Source organism: Pangasianodon hypophthalmus, chromosome 3 (genome assembly GCF_027358585.1).
Source record: "Pangasianodon hypophthalmus isolate fPanHyp1 chromosome 3, fPanHyp1.pri, whole genome shotgun sequence".
Lineage (NCBI taxonomy): Eukaryota > Metazoa > Chordata > Actinopteri > Siluriformes > Pangasiidae > Pangasianodon > Pangasianodon hypophthalmus.
Genome location: NC_069712.1, coordinates 4868975 through 4892257, shown reverse-complemented (window position 1 = coordinate 4892257; position 23283 = coordinate 4868975). Strand labels below are relative to the sequence as shown.

Genomic DNA, 23283 nt, shown 5'->3' with positions numbered 1-23283 from the left:
GCGCACTTGATCCGCTATTATAAAGCCGTGTGTTGCAGTGGCTCTTTTTGTGCTCTAGCTTTTGTCCAGGAAAGTGCTAAAAAAAAAAGAATAGAGGTGTGAAGTTAAATCTCTCCCAGGCTGCAGAATCACGCTAGCAAACGATGAGTCACAGGCAAACACTAGCTGTGAAATGAAACGACATCAAACCTCAACAGCCTCCAGAAAGAGACTCGTCTTTTTTTAAACCTTTTGCATATTATAACAAATGGTCATTTCTTTTCTCGACGGCTTTCCAGACTTAAATTAATCTGATAATTAGTGAGTTTGTGAGTTTCCTTGGGTATTTAACCTTCGTGTTCTGTTCTCTGCTTCGTTCACACATTGAAATGTATCTTATTCTGTCTATTGCGTTTGTCCTCAGCATGTTTTATCTCCATATACTGTAAGTAATGACCAATATGAGAATTGATGATGGAAATGGTGTCCTGAAACGCTCTTCTATGCTTCGGGATCCTCCAGAAGACCACCTAGATGGAAGTCTAAATACCTTGGCTCAAACATCATTAGGGTGGTGTTGGATCTGAAACCTATCCCAGGAACACTGGGCATGAGGCAGGAATACACCCTGGATCCATTGCAGGACACCATGCAGACACACATTCACATCTCAGGGCAGTTTATCTTGGTGAATCCACATACTGACATGGTTTTGGGGAGGTGAGAGGAAACCAGAGAACCAGGAACAAACCCACGAAGGCAGTAAACCAAGTTCAGGAATGAATCAGAGACCCTGGAGCTGTGAGGACGCAATACCTGCTATTCCACATGCCGCATAACTTTATTAACATTATGCATATTGTACAGCGAAATGAGGTCGTGAGCCCTTCAATGTTACATTGCTCTTTAAATTGAAATGGAATGGAGATAAATGAGGATGAGAGTAAACCAAAGCAGGAAAAAGGAACAAATATGTATAGTTAAGTATTGATTGAACAGGTACTGGTGCAATAGTGCAAATCTAGTTCAAGTAACAGGATAATAGCACAAACACAAAAACATTAAAACCACCATAATACAATAGTGCAGAAAGTGAGTGGGTGGTGCAATGTACAAAGACTGAAGATGGCAAGGAATGGTCCTGTAACATTTGCCAGGTGGCAGAAGGACAAAGACACGTGGCTGGGGTGAGCGTTGTCGGCTCAAACCCAGGTCCATCCATCCAGTTCTACGGCGCTGTCTAGGATGTCATGGTGAAGCCAGGAATCTGTGAAAACCAGACAACAGCAGTTCATCATTTCACAGTGAAGGGAAAGCCAAAGTCAAATCTTCTCCATTTTGTTTTCGAGGGACTGAACATTAGCAAGGTGTAGGCTTTGGTCCAAGCTGAGTTAGCTTTGCTTTAATACTGACTTGCTTGCCTTTCTTTATTGAACACACCCACCATTTCTGGGGTTGCTCGGTCTGGCAGGATTTGTGGGCAGAGTGTGAGGATGCTAGGTCTGTCCGGAGAATGTTCTGTGCCTTCTAATTTGTTTGGCTTAATGCAATTCTTTGGCAGTTTCAACCAATGTACAAAACACAACAGAAAGATTAAAACCTAGCACAGTTGGATGGACCAACTGGTCACTGCGTATATCCACAGCACCAATCTTTTTAATGCTACTATTGATACTGTAAATTATGACATATGCATTTCCAGCTTATTTATAAAATTTGCTTTGGCCTAACTTGCCAAAAACTCCTTTGCCTTTGGCAACAAAAAAAGTTTAAGGAGAACCCCAAGGGTATGAAAGCCAATTTCATTGAACCAACAGTCCAGTCCCCAAGTCCTTAGTTTTCAGTATTTCTTATCAGGAACCTAACATTGACAGGATGAGTATCAAACTAGAACTTTGGCCTTCCCTTACTTTTGAGCCTCAAAATAACTTGTTAAGCTTGATACTGTTCATTACATCTACCATTCGGTAGACACAAAAGATACCAAAACTTTTATCCATCACTCATTTTGGTTACTTTCTCATTGGTCCTCTGGCTTAAACCTTTCAGCAGCCACAATATATACAAATCCCAGCTGCCAGACTTCGTACCCATAAGACATGATCTCCTCATCACGCCAATATTTTAGTAGTTACATGGACTGCTAGTTTATGACAGTCGACATGGGCTTATGTTTCGTTTTGTTTTGGTCTTGGCTTGAAATTTTAATAGCGCCACCTGCAGTATTGTAGCACTTGTACATGTTGGCTAATATGACACTGCAGAGAGTATGCAAGCTTGTAAACTTGTGAAGGTGGATTGGTCTTTGTGTAACTCTTGCAGATGTTGTCTCCTCATTAAATATGCTGAGACCTTAAGTCTGAACCATGTTTCCCTAACACTGGGTTTGCATAGTAATGTGTTTCCTGATTTCGATTCTCACCTATTCCTTTGATTATGATCATGGATTATTCTACAGGGTGTCCCAAAAGTCTCCAAACATAGTACCCTGTGTATGCAATCACCACGTCGGTTGTACCTTCGTCAGTTGATGTTCATGGACGTCCACTTCTCGGTTGGTCCGCAACACTTCCAGTCTTTGAATTTGTTAATAATTTTGGCAACAGTGTCGTGTGTGATGTGCTTGCCATGTTTCCTGTTAAAGTCCATCTCAACCTTGCGACAGCTTCCCGAGCCACCCATGAGAATGATTTCAATACGTTCTTCTTTTGTCAAAGGCATTCTTAAAGGCTATCTGAAAAATTTTGGAAGATATTTTGCTAAAAAGTGTTAATTTTCCCAGAGACTTTTGGGACACCCTGTAATTTGTTACTGTCTACCTGTGTTGTGGCCCCAGCCATGGATTTTGACAATGCTTCTTCATTGTGTCCTGCCTCATTCACTCACACATTATAATCTCAGCCCACATTCATGACAAACAAATCCTTATGTACTTTCTCTAAGCTAAATGTTTGATCATTCCACACCAAATAAAGTAGGTCTGAAAGTTCTTAGAAACTGCATTGTCATGGTCCTTCAGGACTGGTGTTAGTTTGCTACTTATTGGACCTCCTTGCATTATTCCCTTAAGAAGATTCAGCTCTGTAAACTTTCTCTCCCCATCCCGAGGGCTTTCAGCCGAGTCCTCTCAATGGCATGCTCGTTCGTCCTCGCTACGTCTACACCTTCCATTATTAATATCTTTTGAAGCAGTGACGTGAATGAGCTGCTATTGCTTCTTGCTTGTATAAGAGCTCCTTAATCCCTGATTTCAGTTAGCTTCAGTTTGATAAATGTGAGCCTGTTAGGTTGAACAAAGCAGAGGCGCTGGCTAATGGTGCATTATCGCTAATCGCACACGCTTGAGCTAGCAAATGATGGGCTCCGTTCGATCTCAGTGCTGTTTTTCTTCAAGTGTCAGGATATCCGATGAGTCAGTGACTCTGAGAAGTAATTTACTATCCGCAAGAGTGCAGTCTGGAGAAGAATAAGCATACGCACCAATTGTTCAAATCAGTTCATTTTGAAAATTAAGCGTTATCCTCATGGTTTTCAACCCACACAGGAATTCTGCAAAACCTGAATTGACTTTTAAGCCATGAGAGGAAGCAGCCAGTGTGCATCACAAAGCTCAGCTCATGTCTCCTTCAGTGAAATTCAGATACAGATCTGTTTTGTCCTTGTTAAAGGCAAGAGTCCCGGCATGACCTCATCCTTTTCTTCCTTCTGTAGCACGGTGGGAGTGTGACAGCCCTCTTACCCCTCATTATCGTCAGAAGGATGAGACGGAGCTGTCGCAGCCTCTTATTAGAGCCGTCGCACTGTCAGCTCTCTGAGACTCCAGCCCTGTACTTTATCCAGTTTAGAAGACAGAGACGCATGAGATAAACCCTAATTAGAGCCTTACAAACTCCTAAATTGAAACACGATCATTAAGAGACGTAATATGCCATGGGATGCTGTGGAATAACACCATGATGTCTTAGTATTTTAACTCTAATATCCTCAAATCTTATTGGCCAGACTGTGTTGATTAATTGCCTATAATACTGTAGCCTCAGGTTCCTGTTCTTGGCTGACAGGACTGGAACCCGATGTGATCTTCTGCCGTTGTAGCGTATCCGCCTCGAGGTACAGCATGTAGTGCGTCTTGAGATGCATTTCTGCTCACCACGGTTGTAAAGAGTGATTATTTGATTTACTGTAGCCTTCCTGTCAGCTCAAAGCAGTCTGGCCATTCTCCTCAGACATCAAGTCATTTTCTTCCATAGAACTTCCACTCCCTGGATGTTTTTGTTTTTTTTCCCGCACCACTGTGTGTAAACTGTAGAGATTGCTGTGTGAAAACTCAGTCAGTCTGGCACCAGCAGCCATACCACGGTCCAAGGCACTGAGATCCTGTTTATTTCCCCATTCTGACGTTTGATGTGAACAATAACTAGAGCTCTTTACTGTTATCTGTGTGATTTTATGCATTGCGCTACTGCCACATGATTGGCTGATTGGATAACTGCATGAATGATTTTGATTTAGAAAATCATTTTGTTTTTCTCTTCTATAATTTTGACATACTCTTAAAAGCAATAAAAGCATCATGCAATTCTCTCAGAACAGCAGAGGACAAAAGAGAGACTGGACAGTATTGATTGATAACACATTGCTGCAGAGGTTCAGAGGTGAATCCAAAGTGTGTGTGTGTGTGTGTGTGTGTGTGTGTGTGTGAATATGCTGACAGGGTTAGTCAGCCATTTAGGGAGAATGGATCGACTCTGTCGGTATTTGTACAGCTCACACACACCGTGTGCTCATAATGATGCCGCCGTGCATGCGGATGTGCCCGGGATTTTATCCTAAGGCACAGTGGACATCGTTTTCCGCTCAGGGATTTACAGATGGAACGAGCTGCTGAGTCAGTGTAAAAAGGTTCGACAGGGACACAGTTAAATCATGCATGAATCATTCATGCATTCATAACACAAATAAGCAAATAACAGGAACACAACAACACAAAATGTCACAGCAATATAAAACATGCATGTAGACATTTGTTTTTGACATAACATTATGTGTTTAAAGAAAACCTCCATCCTGAAACACATGGAATGTGTTTATACTGAAATATTTCTGATGTGTTTAGTGATTCTGGTGCTAATTTGGTGGTTGGTGCTGTATTTTCATTATTCCTGTGAGAAGTTAGTGGTTATGTGTTGCTCTGATATCACAGGGTGGTGATGTCATTGCTAGCACAGTTACAATGGTGATTAATAAGAGAAAAAAACTTCAACATCTCAAACATAAGAGATAACAATCTGGTTTTTCTGTTAGCTCCTAAAAAAAAAGAGCAAGAGCTTCAATTCAATTCAATTCAATTTTATTTGTAGAGCGCTTTTAATAATGGACATTGTCACAAAGCAGCGTTACTGAAATAAATACATTCGAATTAAATTAAATGAAAATAAATTGTAAATATGTGAATATGTGAAGAGCTTCTTTTTTCATGCAACAATTTCCAGCAATGTTCAACGTCATATTAATAAGAAATCCAGCATAGAATTAGTGGAGACGGTGGTGCAAATGCTGGACTCAAAGTCCCAGAATGCTCAAAGTTCCAGAGACTCGACTCGGGTCGTTAGTGATCTAAGAGATGACGAGAGCGATGAGCATGAAAATTAAAGCTTTGGAAGCTGATCTGTTTGAGCAGAGTGTGAAGATCAGGAGGTGAGAACGCTGCACAGACTAAAAGACTAAAGTGCCGCTGCATCGCTCTCTTTAGGTAGAAATGAACAAGGGCTAAATCCCGCTGCATCACTATCAGCAGGTAGAACAGCATTGTGGGTAATGTAGGAAACTTTAAACAAAGCGAAAATAGAACAACATGCCATCAAAGAAGTTTAAACCAAAAGATTTTTTACGCAGAAATTCATTACAAAATAAATCAGACATGATTGAAACTCGTGTTAATTATAAAGATTAATATGTGAGTGGTTCAGAGTGGATTAAATTCTATAGTGTTAATGATCCACAGTCCCAAAGCATGTAAATAGATAGAGCCAGGGTCTGTGTTAATAAATTAACATTGACCCTGCTGGGTAAAATTAAATCTTTCAGCAGGTAGTGTGCGATTTCACGTGTGCTAGTGTTAACATTCATATTTTTATATTTAGAATAATTTATAGTACTGCAGTTCACTTCAGAAGCCCCCCACCCCTCACCCCCCACCCCTCCCCATACCACGAGCTGTTTCATTTTATTTAAGTAAAAATGAAATGATTTTTTTTGGATAGCCTGGTGGTCTACAGATGGAAAACGCTTCGTAGCAACACCCCTGCTAGACGTCCAGTACCTCCAGAGTCAGCTCTGGCGTGAAAGCTCTGTGATGACAGCTTAAAGCTCTCAGCAGTGCTTTCTAGCCTCTCAGCGTGCTTTCAGTCTGTCACTCCCATATGCTGTCCCGATCACACGCTGCCAGTTTCTACTTTTTTAAACAACAAAGTCTCAGTTTATCATCTTAAACCACTAACAACAATCAAAGGCAATGTGTGTAGTTAGAAAAATGAGGAAATAACATCCAAAAAACAAGTTAGTTCCTGGTACAGTATATATTACATTAGAGCAGGTATACACAGTCGTTCCCTCACCAGCCTTTCTCTTTTCTTTCTCTTGAAGAAATAATTAGCTTCTCCTGTTAGCGAGAAATCAGAAAGTGCAAAGTCCGGAAGACTTGCCTATGGTGGAAAATTTACAACACGCTCACACTGGAGACTCCTTCCAAAAATAAAAGTTAAATAAATATCTTCTTACAGAAAGGTAACGAATCTGTGTTCGAGCAAAAATTCGCTCACTGTTTGTTTTACTCGTGTTCACACACTATTCACACTCCACATTTTCATACCAGCGTTGTTAGTGTATAGCTGAGAAAAAACAGAGTATTTAGCTCTCATCTCCATCTGTCTTTGATCATTCGCTCAGCTCTCAGCGTGTGTGTGTGTGTGTGTGTGTGTGTGTGAGTGATGGAGGGAGAGAGAAAGATAGATTCAAAGAGAGAGATCTTTAATCTGTATTTTCACTAATCCTCCTCCAAAGTGAGACTGAAAGAGAGCAGGATAATATGAAAAGCTATATGTCAATGGAGTGCAGGGGTTTTGAAACACTGAAACACACACACACACACACACACACACACAAAACTTATTAAAGCCACAGCTTCCTGTGTTTCAGCTCCAACATCTGAGAGCTCTTAAGAGTTTTGGCTATGCATCTTTCCCAGAATGTGACTTTACATCAGCAGTTTTTGTCTTAATGTTGTTTAGTTTAGCTTAGCATAAACACCTACCAATTACCTGCTAGCTAACTAGCTAACATGTCATGCTACCTAGCTAGTTAGCTGCAATCTCAAATCTGTGATATTCAAACCTACTTATAACCTACCTACCTGTTTTTTGTTTGTTTTATTTGTATTTTTTTTTTTTTAATTATAGACTGAATTTTTGACTTGACTCAGTGTTTAGAAACAATTTCCTTAGAAAACTATGTTCACCATGAATGTGACTGAGCTGTTATAAAAATTACTACTAGGTTATTGTACCTAAGTCATATAATTCAGTGAATATGTCTGGCTAGTAACAATTGTAACAGCAAGCAGCGATTAAGGGGGCCAAGCACTTTCTAGCCCCACCACTTAGCAACAGAGAATGATCAAAAGCCATAAAGAGCAAATCTTCTTTGATAACTTTAGGTTATGCTGCTAAATATATGTGACAAGTTTGGTATCAGAACATAAAAGTGTAAAAGTACTGGTATATTTCTGGGCCAGAAAAATAAAAACACAAGCAATGTGTTCTGCAAAATTGCACATTAAAGTTTTATTAAGATATTTTTTAATCATCTGATTTTAATACATGTAGAATTTTTTTTAAAAATGTACAGATTACACCTTTAAACCAATTAATTCTCTTTCTTTCTTTCTTTCTTTCTTTTTCTTTCTTTCTTTCTTTCTTTTTGTCTGTTCATTCTGTCTGATCTTTCTTTCTTTCTTTTGTCTGATGTTTTGTTAATTCTTTCGTTCTTTCTTTCTTATTTCCTTCTTTCTTTCATCTGATCTTTTGTAAATTCTATCTTTCTTCCTTCCTTTTTCTGTTCATTCTGTCTGATCTTTCTTTCTTTTGTCTGATCTTTTGTTAATTCTTTCTTTTTCTTTTTTCTGATCTTTCTTTCTTTCTTTTTTGTCTGTTCTTCTGTCTCTCTCTCCCAAGGTCACGTGTCTGCAGGACTTTTTTGGCGATCACGACGTGTTTATTGCGTGTGGTCCGGAGAAGTACCGCTATGCTCAGGATGATTTTGTGTTGGATCACAGTGGTAAGGCTTGTGCAGCCTTTCTGAATGGTAGGCTTGGCTACACACTAACCTCCTCTCACTTCCTGTTGTGTTTGTCACGTCTTTCCTCACGCCTTTCCTTCGCACTCACCCACATCCACGTCACAGGAGACACGTCACCGTGGCCATGCACATGTCACCATCACCTGGCAGAACATTCGCTCTGGCTCAGTGAGAGAAAGTAATGGCATCCACATGTTTTGTTTTTTTTTACCTTATATGATATTTATCAATATTCATGATTTTCTATCAAATGAAGGGCCTTCAGGTACAAGAAGGACCATGAGCACAAAAATTACAATTTAAGCTTTAGGTATGAAAATCTGTTTGTGCTTGAAGGAAATACATTACTATTATAAAATCCTATAAATATATATATATATATATATATCCTGGAATAATACATATCACCTTTTGGACCATCTTGCATACATTGCACTGGCATCCTGCTACAGGAAATGACCTTGGTGGTGAAAGTGAATTTGACCTTGACCTTTATCACGTCTTGCTCTATAGGGCACAGCAGACAGGACACACAGGCATGTGGGATCGTTTCCCTCTCAGTGTCCCAAACCTCAGTATCTAGTCATCAGGATGCTCTTGTACCCTACATCCTGTTTGGATAAGACACTTTTAGACTGTGTAGCACTAAACACATGTTAAACACACACACACACACACACACACACCCAGTAGAGTATGTAGTTCAGCCGTTCTATGTCTTTGCCCTACTTATCCTTGCTGCTCCACTTAGATAAAGTAGGACCTTTCCAAAAATAAAAAAAAAAAAAAAGAAATGGCGTGTTTTCTTCAGACAGTAGCTGGTGTCACTGAAACTACATCATTAGGACCCAGTTTAGATCCAGTCTCTTATGTTCTCTACTAAAGATTTGGCAGTTTAGTACTGTAACTTCTACACAATTAAAGATTGTGACAAATATCACATAATGTCAGTTCTTTATGTAGGATTACAGTAATAAATACATTAACATTTTAATAATGTTACTTTTGGTATTTGCGTCACACTTTTTTCGAAAGTTACACAATTACATAAATTACTTAAATTAAATAAATTACATTAAGTACATAAATTACTTTAGTGCTTGACTTTACACCACTTTACCTACAAACTATTTATGTATTTTGAGCCTAATTATGTTTGTATCGAGCATTAAAAATGATTTATGTAACTATAAAGCAATCTTATTTTATTAAACTATCCAATCAGCCAATCTCCTGGGATTTTCACACACACCTGACTCTAAAGTTTACACAGAATTGTGCAAAAAAACATCCAGTTCTGAGGCTGGTTGATGAGAAAGGGTCAGAGGAGAACAGCCAGCCTTGTTTGAGCTGACAGGAAGGCTATGGTAATTCAAATAACCACTCTTTACAACCGTGGTGAGCAGAAAAGCATCACACAACACATCGAACCATGAGGTGGATGCGCTACAAGAGCAGAAGAGCACATCGGGTTCCGCTCCTGTCAGCCAGGAACAGGACTCTGAGGCTACAGTGGGCACAGAATCGCCCAAACTGAGAGCACTGACCTACTTAAAAATCAGGCTGTGTTTCCACTGTTAATGCAGCAGAGTGTAAAGCTCACTCGATTGAACACTGGAAATGCTCAGTGAAGAGTTCAGCAGATCTAACAGACGTTATATATGGAAGGGTTTCATACAGAGTGAGATTAGCGAGGCTGGATTACCTTCTGCAGTGATGAAGAGTTTTTGTTGGCTCTGGAGTGGCAAGTTAAGGAAGTACAGGATCGACAAGAATTCTTTATTACACACATACACACACACACACACACACACACACAGACACACATTACTGTCCCATGCTGTGTTTTCAGTCATGTTGTTTCCTGTCATTACAATATCCATTTATGTTCATGGAATCCACAGCTTGAATGTGTGTGTCTGTTCGTGTGTGTGTGTGTGTGTGTGTGTGTGCATGTTCATGCCTGATCTTGCATGCAACTGTGAAAATGAATTTAATAATGCTGTTTAATGAACATTTATGGACAGTTTCACAACTAATAGGGCAAAATTTAAAAAAAATAGTAAAGTGATTTTTAAGTCTGAGATTTTTTTTGGTTAAATCAGCGATAAGTAAAATACCTCAGGCTCTGTTAGTGACAGAAAAAAAATATGTGGACCATCACTATCCAAACAATCAGAACAAGGAAGCATCAGGGAGCACCTGTCAATCACGTCAGCTGTCAGTTCAGAAAGCATCAGACGATCTAAAACACACTTTTGAAACAGCTACCTTCAGCTAAAATCCAGAAAAATCACTGACTGCACCTTTAACCAGACAAAATAAACTAATTCCTTGAAATCAATTAATAAGGCTGTCACTGAACTTGCTCTTCATGTCTCATGTCTTATTTCATTAAACATCCTCCCAACAGAGGCACAAGGTTTATTTACATAACACTTAATTCTAACATTTGAGTTCTGACCTCAGATTCACTAAATCTGATATCTATATAATGGGAAAGTGACATCACCCAGAAATTCATTAGATTTGAAATAAAAATAATGAAGGCTAGTTAATTTCGAAACAGTAACAATGACGTGTGAGTGACTGTAATAAGTATATTTAAGAATAAGAATAAAACATTTGAGGGAGTGCTGTTCTAGGAAAATAATGAACAACGGAATGGTGCGATGTGCTTATTCCTTTTATACCACAGTGATTTGTGAACAGTTACAATAATTTATTTACCAATTAATGATACTTCATATTTTTATCCATTTATAGTTACATGTAATGTTTCAGAACATCACTTACGTTAGCGCAGCTATAAACAAGTCATTATAGAAAACCTCACCATATCAGTGACATTTTTCTCCATTGAATAACAGCACATATTTATTTATTTATTTATTAAACATTATTATTAGGCTAATGTTTACTATATGGGACTTCCTTTATACCAGTCCCATGGAAAAAAACAATTTGGCTTGAAATGAAATGTTCCTTCCTTTCTCCAAATGTTATCCGTTAGCCAAGACATGCTGGGTGTCTAAAGTTTGCTTCTTTACTTTTATACTGGAGTTTAAAGGCCAATGTTTCTTACAGGTATTAAAAATGTTATAGGTGTATTCAGACACAAACACGTCTAGCATGTCAACTCTATGCAGTGTAAGAGTTATAATCAACTCTATTTAGCATGAGTAAGTATTTATTTCTTTAAAATCTTTCATTCCTTGATATATGTATTCACTCACTGCAGTTTTTTTTACACCACAATACTGCTTCTCTTATCTCCAGCTGATCAATGTCATCACATCAGCTAAAGCTCAGGCGTGAAATGGCCCTTAATTCTTAACACTAACTTTTATCCTGAAGTATCTCAAATGATCTTACACATTAATTGTGTGTGTGTGTGTGTTACAGAGTGCCGTGTGCTGAAATCTTCCAGTACTTCTCGCTCCACTACTCCCGTGAGGTCCAGTGGCAGTAAGAGTCCAGCACGGCGCAGCAAATCTCCGGGATCAGGTCAGCAGTATCACACACACACACACAGCAAGGTGAATCTGACACTGGATATTATGTAAGCAGCACAGATGTACAGATGTGACGTGAGGAGATTACAGAAGGAGATAGTAGTGTTTGTTCACCTAACTTAATATTTCATCTTTCTGAAATCCTACTTTATTAATATATCAGTTCGTATATAATTCCTGATATATGTTTTATTCCTCTTATACAACAGCAACATTAATTTGAATGACACATTGTACTTTTATCCATTTGGAGTTACATTGAATGTTGTGGAACATTTATGAAGCAAGTTAGTTCCTGTTCCTGTTATGTTACAGCAGCTGCTGTATAAACACTTTCTCTCATTGGTCTCTCTCTTAATAAGAAATAAAAATAATAATAAGACATAAAAATTCATCTAGAAAGTGCAAAGTCCAGGAAAACCTACTGACTGTTACAAAGCTGACACTGCAGTCTCTTTTCATAAATGTAAAATAAACTCCTCCTTACAGAAACCTGCTCTACTAAATAACATCATGGGTTTTTTTTATCCATTTATGTGAACCATCCTCCATACAGGTCCCTGTAAATGAACTGGTACTTCGGACCAATCAGATTTGAGAATTCAGCACTGCTGTGGTGTAATGATGTTTAACTCCCACTTATATACATGAAATGAGTTTTAAAGGTGCACTATATTAATATTCCCAGTTATCAAAAAATAAAACAGACATCACCTTGAGAATGGAATGTCACTATATGAAGAATATTATCAAGTATTTAAAGCAATAATCTACGCAACTTGTCTACTTTCGAGACAACTCTAGCTGTGAATTCTACAATGTTAACATATTTCCCTGTGCTCATTAATGATGCGTCAAGCATGACGTTGTGGTAATGTGTATGCTGATATGAAGTACAGTGTTTGCATGAAATATGACCCAGCCTAATGTGGCACAAATGAGGCCCTTATTAAAGTATTCATGTAGACAAGGCTTTGAGATTTCGCACACCTTTTTTTATGAATAATTTTTTTTTTTGCCACTCTCTTTTTTTCTCTCTATCTATCTGTCTCTCGCAATCTGCAGTGAGGAAGACGTCTCCGTACTTGTCCGCCAGCGGACAGTCTCCAGTCAAATCCCCCGGTAGGTGTTGCATGTTGTGGTAGCTCAGTGGTTAAGGTTCTCCTTGAGCAGAACCTCTATTCAGCTGCTCAATTCCAGTATATGACAGTTAGAGTAACTTTATTCATTTTATTTGGCAAGTTAAAAAGATAGCTAGCAACTGCTCCATTCTTATGTTATAGGTGATGATGTTACTTAATAATTTGTACTCAGCTATTTAGAAAGATAGCTAGCAACTTCCCATCTTCCCATATATGGCAGATGATGTAACTTCATTGCCTTTAGTTGGCTAGACAGGAAGCTAGCTAGTGAGGTAACTACTCATTTTATCAAGTTAGTTAAAAAGCCAGATAGCAAATACTTCATCAGGGGAGTTGTAGCTTTTAGTTTTGTATCCTAGTTAAAGATCCAGCTATATTTGACCAGTGATATAGCTTCATTAGTTTTATTTGGCTAGTTTGAAAGCTAGCTAGCAGCCAATCCATCTATATTTGACCACTAGTAGATTCATTAACTTTACTTGGCTAGTTAGGATGCTAGCTAGCAAAAACTTAAACCGTATATCATGAGTGATGTAACGTTTTTAGTTTTATAGGCTAGTTAGGATGCTAGCTGGCAGCTCCCCATCTGATGTAACTTAGTTTTACTATGTTACTTGTTTTACTAAATTAGTTTTACTTTGCTAGATAGGAAGCTAGCCAGTGATGTAACTTAATTAATTAATTAGTTATTTGGCTAGTTAGAAAGTTATCTAGCAACTACTTCATCTGTATGTTACAGTGATTAATTTTGTAGGTTTGTTAGAATGTCAGCTAGCAACTTCGCAATTTATCCAAATATTGGGGGAAGTAATAAAACCCATACTGGAACAAAAGGGGTCTAAGAAACATCCACAATAACCATCCTGGCATTTAAACCAAGCAAGCAATTTGACCATGATGTGACCTTGATGTCACCTCTAAAGAGAGCTGCACATAAACTCTGGCCTCTGAGTGTAGCATTTAATCAGGCTAAGAGCATTCCAGCGTGGTTCTTTCCTCCTTCCCGAGCTGAGCTATTTTAAAACCGGCTCTCTGCCCACACTCTGCCACACTTTTTCTAATATAAGGCTGTCTAATGCAGCATTAACGAACTTAACGAACCCTCTGTAGCACCCAGTCAGCCTGAATGACTGCTAGTGCATGCCCATAGAGGAAATGCACTTTAACCACCAACCATCAAAAAAACCCCATCAGCCTGGAGTAAATTAGACTCTTTTCTTAGAATCAGATGCCTGCTGAGACAAAGTCAAACTGTCACAACTCACAACTGACCAATAAACCAGTGTGTAGTAAATGCTGAGAGATTATTTTATGCTATTAGTGCACTGCAGGTAAGTCTGGCTGAATCATCAGTGAACACTTTTTGCTGTTTAATTTGCCTGTGAAAAATGTCGTGATCCTCCTGATGTTGTAAAGGTGAAACTTGCATAACTGAGTCAGGTTAGCAATGTGAGGAAAGAAGTATAGTTGGTTGCCCAGAATTATCCCAAGGTTGCAAGCGTCCTATGGCGTGATCCTAGAACCTCCAAAGTAATCACGTTACCTTGAATTGGGCATGCATCTCCAGGGATATACAGTCACTTAGTATTGCTGGGATTTAGTTTCAGGTGGTGACGTCTGCCAGACATGCTGAGATATAAGTGAAACATTAGTGTCTGAGGGAGCAAAGGGGAGGATGAGTTGAGTGTCATCAGCAGCCATGAAAAGCCATATGACCTCACTGAGAGAGCGAGTATAGAGGAAGAATATAAGAGAGCCATGGATTGATCCTTGTGTCATCCCAAGTGGAGAGTCCACATGGAGCATGGGGCGTGGATTCCCTCCGTGTCACTTGATATGAACATCCTTCCAGGTAGAAGCAAACTAACATCATGCTGGGCCACTAATTCCAAGGTAGCTATAATGGGCAGGAAAGTCTTGTGACTGACTGGAGTGAAGGCTGCTGAGGTAAAGAAGGATCAGGACTGATGGTAGTTTGGCTGATGTAGTGGTCTGAAGCCTCACAGAAACAGCCACAAGAGCCGCTTCTGTGGAATGCAAGACTTTGAAGTGAGACTGCTTACAATCCTGGAGGCCATTGATTCCATACAGCACTTTTAAAAGTTTTAGAAAAATGTATAGAAGTGGTACCAGTTGGTAATTACTGATGTCCAAGGTATCTTGTGTGGGAATTTTCAGTTTTGCTGTCTTGAGGGCAGTGGGTACTTGAACAGATGTTATGGAATCATTATGATGGAAGTGATGAAGGGTAGGTGGTCTTGCGAGATGATCTGGAGCAGTGTGGAAGGGATGGGATCCAGCGGACAGGTGGTACCATTGCTGGAGGAGGATGATGCAAGATCTCTTCTATATAAGGATACTGCAAGATCTCTTCTATATAAGGAGGAGCAAACGTTAAGGAGATTGGAGGGGATGAAGGACAATATATATATGTGTAGGGGTAGGAAGGAAAGATTGGCAGATTTTATTAATCAGTGGTACATGAACCATATTTGGTCCCAGTTAGCCATGGAAGTGTTTCCTCCTTAAACTAGAGGCTGATATATAGATGTGCAAATGCTTTTTTATGGTATGCCATAAAAATGATTCACTTTTCTGTCATCTCTTCATTCATTTATTGTGCTTCTTGTTCTGAGTTGAGATTGAAAAGCCTTAAAAACTGACCATACTTACCAATATTAAAGCTGCATACAGGAATAGAATTTAACAGAATAGGATCTTGGGCCTTACTGGAAGATATAGTGCATTACTAGAAGGTTTAGAAGGCTTTCTTTCACCATTTAGTCATCACTTTGTCATTTTTTGAGCTCTCTGTGAGCTGGGAAGTTGTACAATAGCATTTACACACAACTTATAGAATAGAAATGAATGGAAACAGTATTTGCAATATTTACAGTATTGGCATTTGCAAAGACATCTGTGTGCTTGCTTGCAAGGCTAACAATGAATGGAAACTAACGGCCACCAATTGGCTTATTGGAATCTGTATTGTGGTCACTATTTGCACCTATTCATTATCAGCAATTTTTACAAATACAGTTTTCACTGAAAGATTATAATACAAACGTAACTTTGTCTCTCCAGCTGTAATGCAGTTTTCTCTCTCTCTCTCTCTTTCTCCCTCTCTCTCTTTTTAGTTAATGGAGTGGTTCCCAGCCTGAGTCAGATTTCCACCCCCAAATCCACCAAGTCCTCCAGCTCGTCCCCCACGAGTCCCCGCAGCATGCGCAACTTCAAGGTGAGAGCCCGTTGCCATGGCAACGTCCCGGCGAGCAGTTTTGGCACAGGGTTTTGAGATTCTTGCTGCAGATTTAGAGATGTTTATTCAACAGTTCAGGATGAGACACACGTACGGCCAAAATGTTTTTTTAACTTTATGTTCTAGGGTCAGCTTCTCTAAATGGAGGACCATAATGAAAAAAATTATACAATGATAGATTTATATTACAGGGACGATGTTCACAACGTAAGTGTTAGTGATGACTAGTCTTGAAACAAAAGAAGAAAGTGATATTAGTCACCGTCCCATTTTCTCTAAATCTTATTTATACTCCCACATCACTGCCTCTTCACTCCACAAGTGTAGGACAGCTCCATTTGTATAAATGTTGTTTATACAGCCTATTATAGCTAGTAAATCATAAGCTATATTATGTATTTTGAAATGGATTTTTCAACTGCATTGCTAAATGTAAAACAAGACACCACTGGGTAAGTAGAGAACAGAAAAGAAGGGCTTGAATCTTACAATTATGTATAATTAAGAGCTGTTAAGCACTGAGTGGAGCAATAGAAAAGAGCTATCGTTGGGAGATCGCGAGTTTGAATCCTGACAAGACATCCATAGCCAGGAGCCAAGTGAGCAAATCTGACCATGCTGTCTGGGTGGGAGGGATGACTCCTCTGTCAATCACTAGAGAGAAACTAGCCAATCGTAGACATCTGTGAGCTCGTGTATGCATATGAGGGAGGATAGTGCTTTCCGCATGATGCAGCGTGAGCATCAGTTAGAAAAGATGTGGATGGCTGTTTTCACGTGTTGTGGAAGAAGCAGGTATTAGCCTTCACTCTCTCCAGATGGTGGTAGATAGGGGAGCACTGGCTGATGGGTAGGAATTGGCCAATATCAAATTAGGGAGAAAATGGGGGGACAAACCGCATCTTGTCATGTTAATGAGTAACCTCAAACCTTAAACTCCTCTGTCGTGAAGACTTTCTCATGGTGGAAAACCTATGGACTGTTAAATGTTAAATAAACATGTCCTTACAGAAAACTTTATCAAATCAACAATTACCCAAGTTCTTTAAATCAGTTTTTGTGGAGCTATACAAGTCCCAGTGATTGTGTTACTGTTACTATAAAAATTATAGAGTATTGGAACGAGCACATTAATATAAACCTGTGATTAACAGCCTGAAATACTGTCAGTGCTGCTGCTATAGAAAATTAATCAACACCTTCTGACCAATCCGAATAGAGAATTCAACAGCACTGTGTTATTTAATAAATTTAAATAATTGAGAGTAAAAAATGATCATGATCAATCATATCATTAATTAATGCACATAGATATCAAGTCTATTATCTAGTCATTACGTTGTTGTCGTTGCGAGGTGTTGTTTCCGAGATACTATTGTGGAAAAGAAACTGTTGAGGCGTCGTGGGGTGATGGATCAGCACCTCCTTCGTAAGTGGTTGCCATCTTTGCTCTAAATGGGTAAAAAATGTCCAGATTCAGAACATTTTAACCTGAAAGTGAGGTTGTATACGTGTAAAAACTTTAAGAATGCTACATCTCATCTATGAAAGGTGTTATATAAAAGATCTCTCACTTTTCCAGAAGCCTGTGTACTTTGGTATTATTAAAAGGCTTTTAATAAATGATTCATTCTATTCTACCATTAGCTCTTACATAACAGGGAAGAATGATAGCATGAGTGGACGTCTAAGCCGTCGTCTATCTATCCAAGTAGTTCTTTACACCTTGTTTTTGAGCTGTCAGTATTATTGGCCACTGATGTGCTTCTATAAATATCTTCTCACTTACTTTTAGTTTAGTTGCAACAAGCGGATGGGGGCCGCCTTCCATCTTTCTGTGAAGGTACCATGAAGTTTGGAGTGTATTTTTTTATATGTATGTGCACCTGCTAACCAGCTATAGCGCTTACATCCACTGAGCTCTGAACGAAAATAACATTTACGCAACTTTCCCTTCAAATGTAGTGGATCAACAAAGACATGATTGGTGTCTTCGTTTTGCTTATTAGGTTTAGATTGGAGCTTTGCTGCTAATGTAGCTATCATATACGCTTCCTGTACTTGTTAGCGATATTAGCCTTGAAGCTCCTGTACCTTAACTGATCTATTACATTTGAGCTGAGGAGAAAATTGTGTAAATGTTATTTCTGGATGAAATATTGCTCCAATTTGGAACCTTAATCCCAGTCCTTTTTTTTTTGTTTTTTTTTTTAGGATGAACTGGGAAAAGTCGTGAATAATTCACGAGCATGCCGGGCTTCAAACAATCATAATGTACACATAAACATGTCAGTGCATTACTAATGAGACTTTAAACACATTTCATGCTTTTAATCTTAATAGGCTACACATTTTTATCTTGCCATAAATGTAGGGAGCTATGGGTCGTATTCAGAGTTGAGTTAAGCGCACATAGTGGAAGACTCAAAATCAAAATTGTGCAAATTGGCATTCAGACCTCAGACCTAACTCCAGAGTTAAGCACTATTCACAAATTGTGTAAGCGTTACACACATAGGGGCGGAGTTTGCCTAAAACAGAGGCTTGTCTCAGGTATGTGTAATTAAACGAAAGCCTATTCTTTTTGCAATAGGTGCTGTATTGACTGTAAATACACTAAAAAATCTATGGAATACCATTTGAGGCCAATATTAAATACAGAAATATGACACTATTAAGTGTAGTGCTTGGTTAGCTTATCCTTCAAACCCTGGGCATGTTTCCTTTACAAGAGAGAACATCAAACTAGCAAGAACTTTAGAATTATTTTATTAATTCAACAAAATCATGATAAAATATCCCATATCTCGTACTCACATTACAAATTCATTGCCTCCGTTAAAGATCTCGTGGATTCAGTAATAAAATGAAGAATAATAGTAATGTGCTGGATCAAGTGCTATTTTATAAGCTGCTGAATAACAAGGGTGAAAACCATTTTGTTAAAAACGCAGGGGATTTGAATAATCTGGACGGATCGTCGAGAAAATCGACTTAAGCAGCTTCCTAACCTGATTCTGAATACGTGTAACTTTCCCCACATAACTTTTGGACTTCAACTCTGAATATGTGTAACTTTCGCCACATAAATATCGACGTAACTTTTGGACTTCAACTCTGAATACGTTTTTTTTTTTATCTTTACATTGATAAATCCAAGAATGACTACCAAGAATCATACGCAAAATACGATCGTCATTCTTCTCTGAAGTCGCATGCTCTTAGAGCTCTGGGTTTGGATAAAACAACCGAAATAATATGTTTATGATTTTTTCCAGTTTATCCCAGTCAAAATATATCTCTCCCTGAATGGACATTTCTTCCTGGTTTCAGCACTGCTGCTGTTTGCTCCTACTGGCTTACGTAGTTTTAGGCTTTGCAGCTACCTTCATTCTCATTTAAATCCAGATAACTAGAGACACGGTAAAATCACAGTCACTGCCATTTGCTTAAAAGATGCAACAGAATGCATATTTTCATAAAAATATAGAAATGATTAGTGCATGCTTAATGAAAGCATGTTTACGTTAAGGGAAGATAACATTCATGATGTCTTTATAGTAGATTATATTGCTTAATAGTAGATTGTATAGATATATAGATTATATAGGTTTTTGAAATTCGCTTTTACAGTAGGGATTTACGTACAGTCAGGGTGGCTGGTATAAACGGTATAAAAGGGCTAGTACACACATCAGATTGTTTGCTGTTAGCAAATCATGGATTGTTTTGGATTTTTGTGGAATTAAGCCCAATGATCATAAGACAAACACAGAATGGTGTGAAGAAGTGAGAAACAAGGCTGGGGCTGATTTCTTTCTAGCCCAAACTGTAGGTTCAAGCAGCCTATCAGTGACAGACATGTCAGGTGATTACACAGAGTGACACACCCCCTAGATTTGATCTCTATTTACTCTATCATGCTTTAGTTTCCCGAAAATTGGATAAACTAAGCACACATTATCCAAACGAAGTACAAATTACGTAAGTAAGTTTAGTCTTTTCTGGCTTAAATGAAAGAGTTACAGCGTTTTTTGCTTAGCATGAGCTCAGGAGCATTATGAACTTTAAACCTTTAAAAAAAGCTGCCCATCTGTCTTTAAGCCTGGTTAATAGTCTGTACCACATCACTGTTATTATGCCATTGCTCAACTCTAATAGTTTCATTCTCAAGCTAATGCTAGATATTAGTGTTTAGCCTCCCATCTAATATCACCACCAGCCGTCCCTGCGTACAATTACAACAAATAATCTGAATAATCGTCACAGCTCGTCATTTAGCACTGATAGCACTACTCACTGATGAAACGATCATTATGGAACTATGGGTTTGTAATGTAATTTTCTCTTACAGATTCCGACTCATCACTCGTCTGCGTCGAATGTGAGCATCTCCTCCGAGCAGCATCAGCCTCATCACACTGACAACACCAGCCCCGAGGGTGAGCTTCCTCCCAACTCTTCTTCTCTCAGTCAATTTCTCTCCCGTCTATTCATGTCTTCCGTTCTGTATTTTTTTCTCTCACCCTCCTACCAGTGTTACTATGGTGTAGATTTTTTTATGTCTCCTCCACTGAGTGGTGGAGGCGTTAAGTTTTCGGGTTGTCTGTCCGTCTGAGATTCTCGTTAGCATGATATCTCAAGTGAGGGTGGTTGAATGTTTGTAGGATTTATATGGATTTATGATTGGAACCAGCAGATGAACTGATTATATTTTGGAATTGATCCAACCAGCGTCAATGTCACAGCAAGGTCAAATGTCTGAAATTGGTTTGCTTCAATAGCTTCCAGTATACAATTTAGTAACACGAAGGCTTGTTGGTGGTGGAGGATGACCACTGGCATTGCGTTTGACTTGTTAATTCTTTTTTTTTTTTTAAACTTTTGTACAGTATATGAACAATACTGGGACAAAAGTATATACTTAAGTGCATAAAGAAAATCTGTAAAGCATAGATGTCTTCGAAAATAATGAAATGAACCATTTCTAAATATAAAATGACTATAAAGAGCATAAAAAACTCAATTAAATCAATATTTTGTGTAAACAACCTTTGCCTTTGAAAGTGCATCTGTTCTCTGAGAAGTTTTAGGAAGAAATTGGATGGTATGATGTTCTAGGCATCTTGGAGAACATGCCACAGATCTTCTGCACACTCGAACCAGACACAAGACACCCTCTATTACGTTTTTATCTTAAAAAGTGGTCCGTTAGTTTGTTGCTTTCATGTAGATAAATTGCTTTTTCATTAAGAACACTTAATGAATGCTTTTGGGTGGATTAAGTAAAGTTTAGAATATGTATTTCCTATGAACTTCTGTGTATGAATTTCTATGAGCTGTAGCTATGAAAAATAATAAAACATGCAGCATGCATTTTGTCATCACCAGCGATAACTCCTAAGATTTAATCCTAATTATAGATATAATGGAGTGAAATGTAATCTAAAAGCTCGTAATCTCGCCTTTCTTTCTCCTGCAGTTAATGGAAACAGAAATCCTACAGCCTCTGCCATCGTGGAGAAGTACAAAGTGGGAAAAGTTATCGGTGATGGGAATTTTGCGGTGGTGAAGGAATGTGTTGAACGGTAGGTGATGAAGTACAATTCAGAGAGAACTTGAAAAAACAGTGATTGCCTCTAAATCCTTATTAACAGTAAATATGATAATTTTTTTAAAAAATATTTATTTATATTTCTGAGTGATGTTTAATTCGGTTTGTCCTCAGGTCGACTGGAAAGGAGTTCGCCTTAAAGATCATTGATAAGAATAAATGTCGTGGCAAAGTGAGTTGAAAGCTTCCTGCATCCTTGGTTTATATTGTAAGGGTTAATGAAATAGCACTTCACCAGAATGCATTTTAAACATGTTTAAATAATAAAAAAATTAAATGAAATGACTGAGGAAAAAGACAAAAAGAAGAAAAGTTATTTAAAAAAAGAGTTAAAATGTACCTCAGAGGCTTCCTATGTCTCTTTATGTATATTACATAACTTATTAAATGTCCAATTACCATTTAAGTCTGACCTTCAGCCGTAATAAATTTTAATCATTTTAATCTGAGAGTTAAACACTATTAGTCTCGCTGTTATCTGAATGACCGGAGGTTCTTGTCATGTTAAACCTGATCACAGTGTAGTCACAGAGCTATAAATAGGCATAGTCGTAAAACTTTGACTCGTATTGAAGAAGGAAATTGTGCAGGATTTTCGGCTGAGCTGTATAGTTAAGAATTCGATGTGCACTCAGGAGCACCTGATTGAGAGCGAGGTGGCTGTACTAAGGCGGGTCAAACACCCCAACATCATAATGCTGATGGAGGAAGTGGACACGCCCTCTGAGCTCTATCTCGTCATGGAGCTAGTCAAGGTACGGACTGTGCGGTATATTTATCTTTCTACTGATGACACCGCAAACTTTATTTATGCCGATAGCCTAAAGCCACCTTGTGATATACAAAGCTTGTGTGCATGTGTGTGTGCATGTGTGTGTGTGTGTCAGTTTGCTTTAATTTTCTGTATTCACACTAAGAAAGAACATAAACCTTTATGAAATTGTTGGCTTTTTGACTGATTACATCAATAGGAATATGTAAGGACACTTAGGGACATGGTGTTATAGGAAAATAATCAATGACAGGGTGGTGTAATGCAGCCTGATGTGCTGTTACCATGCTGAAGCATGTCCAGAAGTGTTTTATTCCTCTTATACCACAGCAATTTTTTTTTTATTTTTAAATTTGCCAATTAGTTTTTTTAATTAGAAAACAGCACACTATATATATATATATATATATATATATATATATATATATATATATATATATATATATATATATATATATATATATATATATTGCTATTTATAGTTACATTTAATGTTGAGGAACATCTAAAAAAAAACTTCCTGTTCTCACTTACATTATAGCAGCTGTAAACAGTCTTTCCCTCACCAGCCGGTCTTTCATTCTTTTTCTTATAGTTAATACAGCTTGTTACATAACTGACACTGACATGTTAAATAACACCATTTT

At 38.3% G+C, this 23283-nt stretch overlaps 1 protein-coding gene across 5 annotated transcripts in view; it reads left to right on the top strand.

Moving 5' to 3' along the window:
* The window catches only part of dclk2a (doublecortin-like kinase 2a), a 66376-nt gene that overhangs the window by 26976 nt on the left and 16117 nt on the right, over positions 1–23283 (top strand). For 2 of the 5 annotated variants that reach the window (XR_008301409.1, XM_053232430.1), the window contains exons 3-11: positions 8211–8340; positions 11740–11841; positions 12915–12971; positions 16129–16229; positions 18046–18093; positions 20605–20692; positions 21733–21838; positions 21979–22036; positions 22500–22619. Coding sequence is in view for 4 of the 5 variants with exons in the window: in XM_053232430.1 (XP_053088405.1) it covers positions 8211–8340; positions 11740–11841; positions 12915–12971; positions 16129–16229; positions 18046–18093; positions 20605–20692; positions 21733–21838; positions 21979–22036; positions 22500–22619 (810 nt within the window). In the remaining variant the exon portion in view is untranslated. The remainder of the gene's footprint in view (positions 1–8210; positions 8341–11739; positions 11842–12914; positions 12972–16128; positions 16230–18045; positions 18094–20604; positions 20693–21732; positions 21839–21978; positions 22037–22499; positions 22620–23283) is intronic. The other 3 variants (XM_053232431.1, XM_026944588.3, XM_026944566.3) reach the window with 3 other exon arrangements.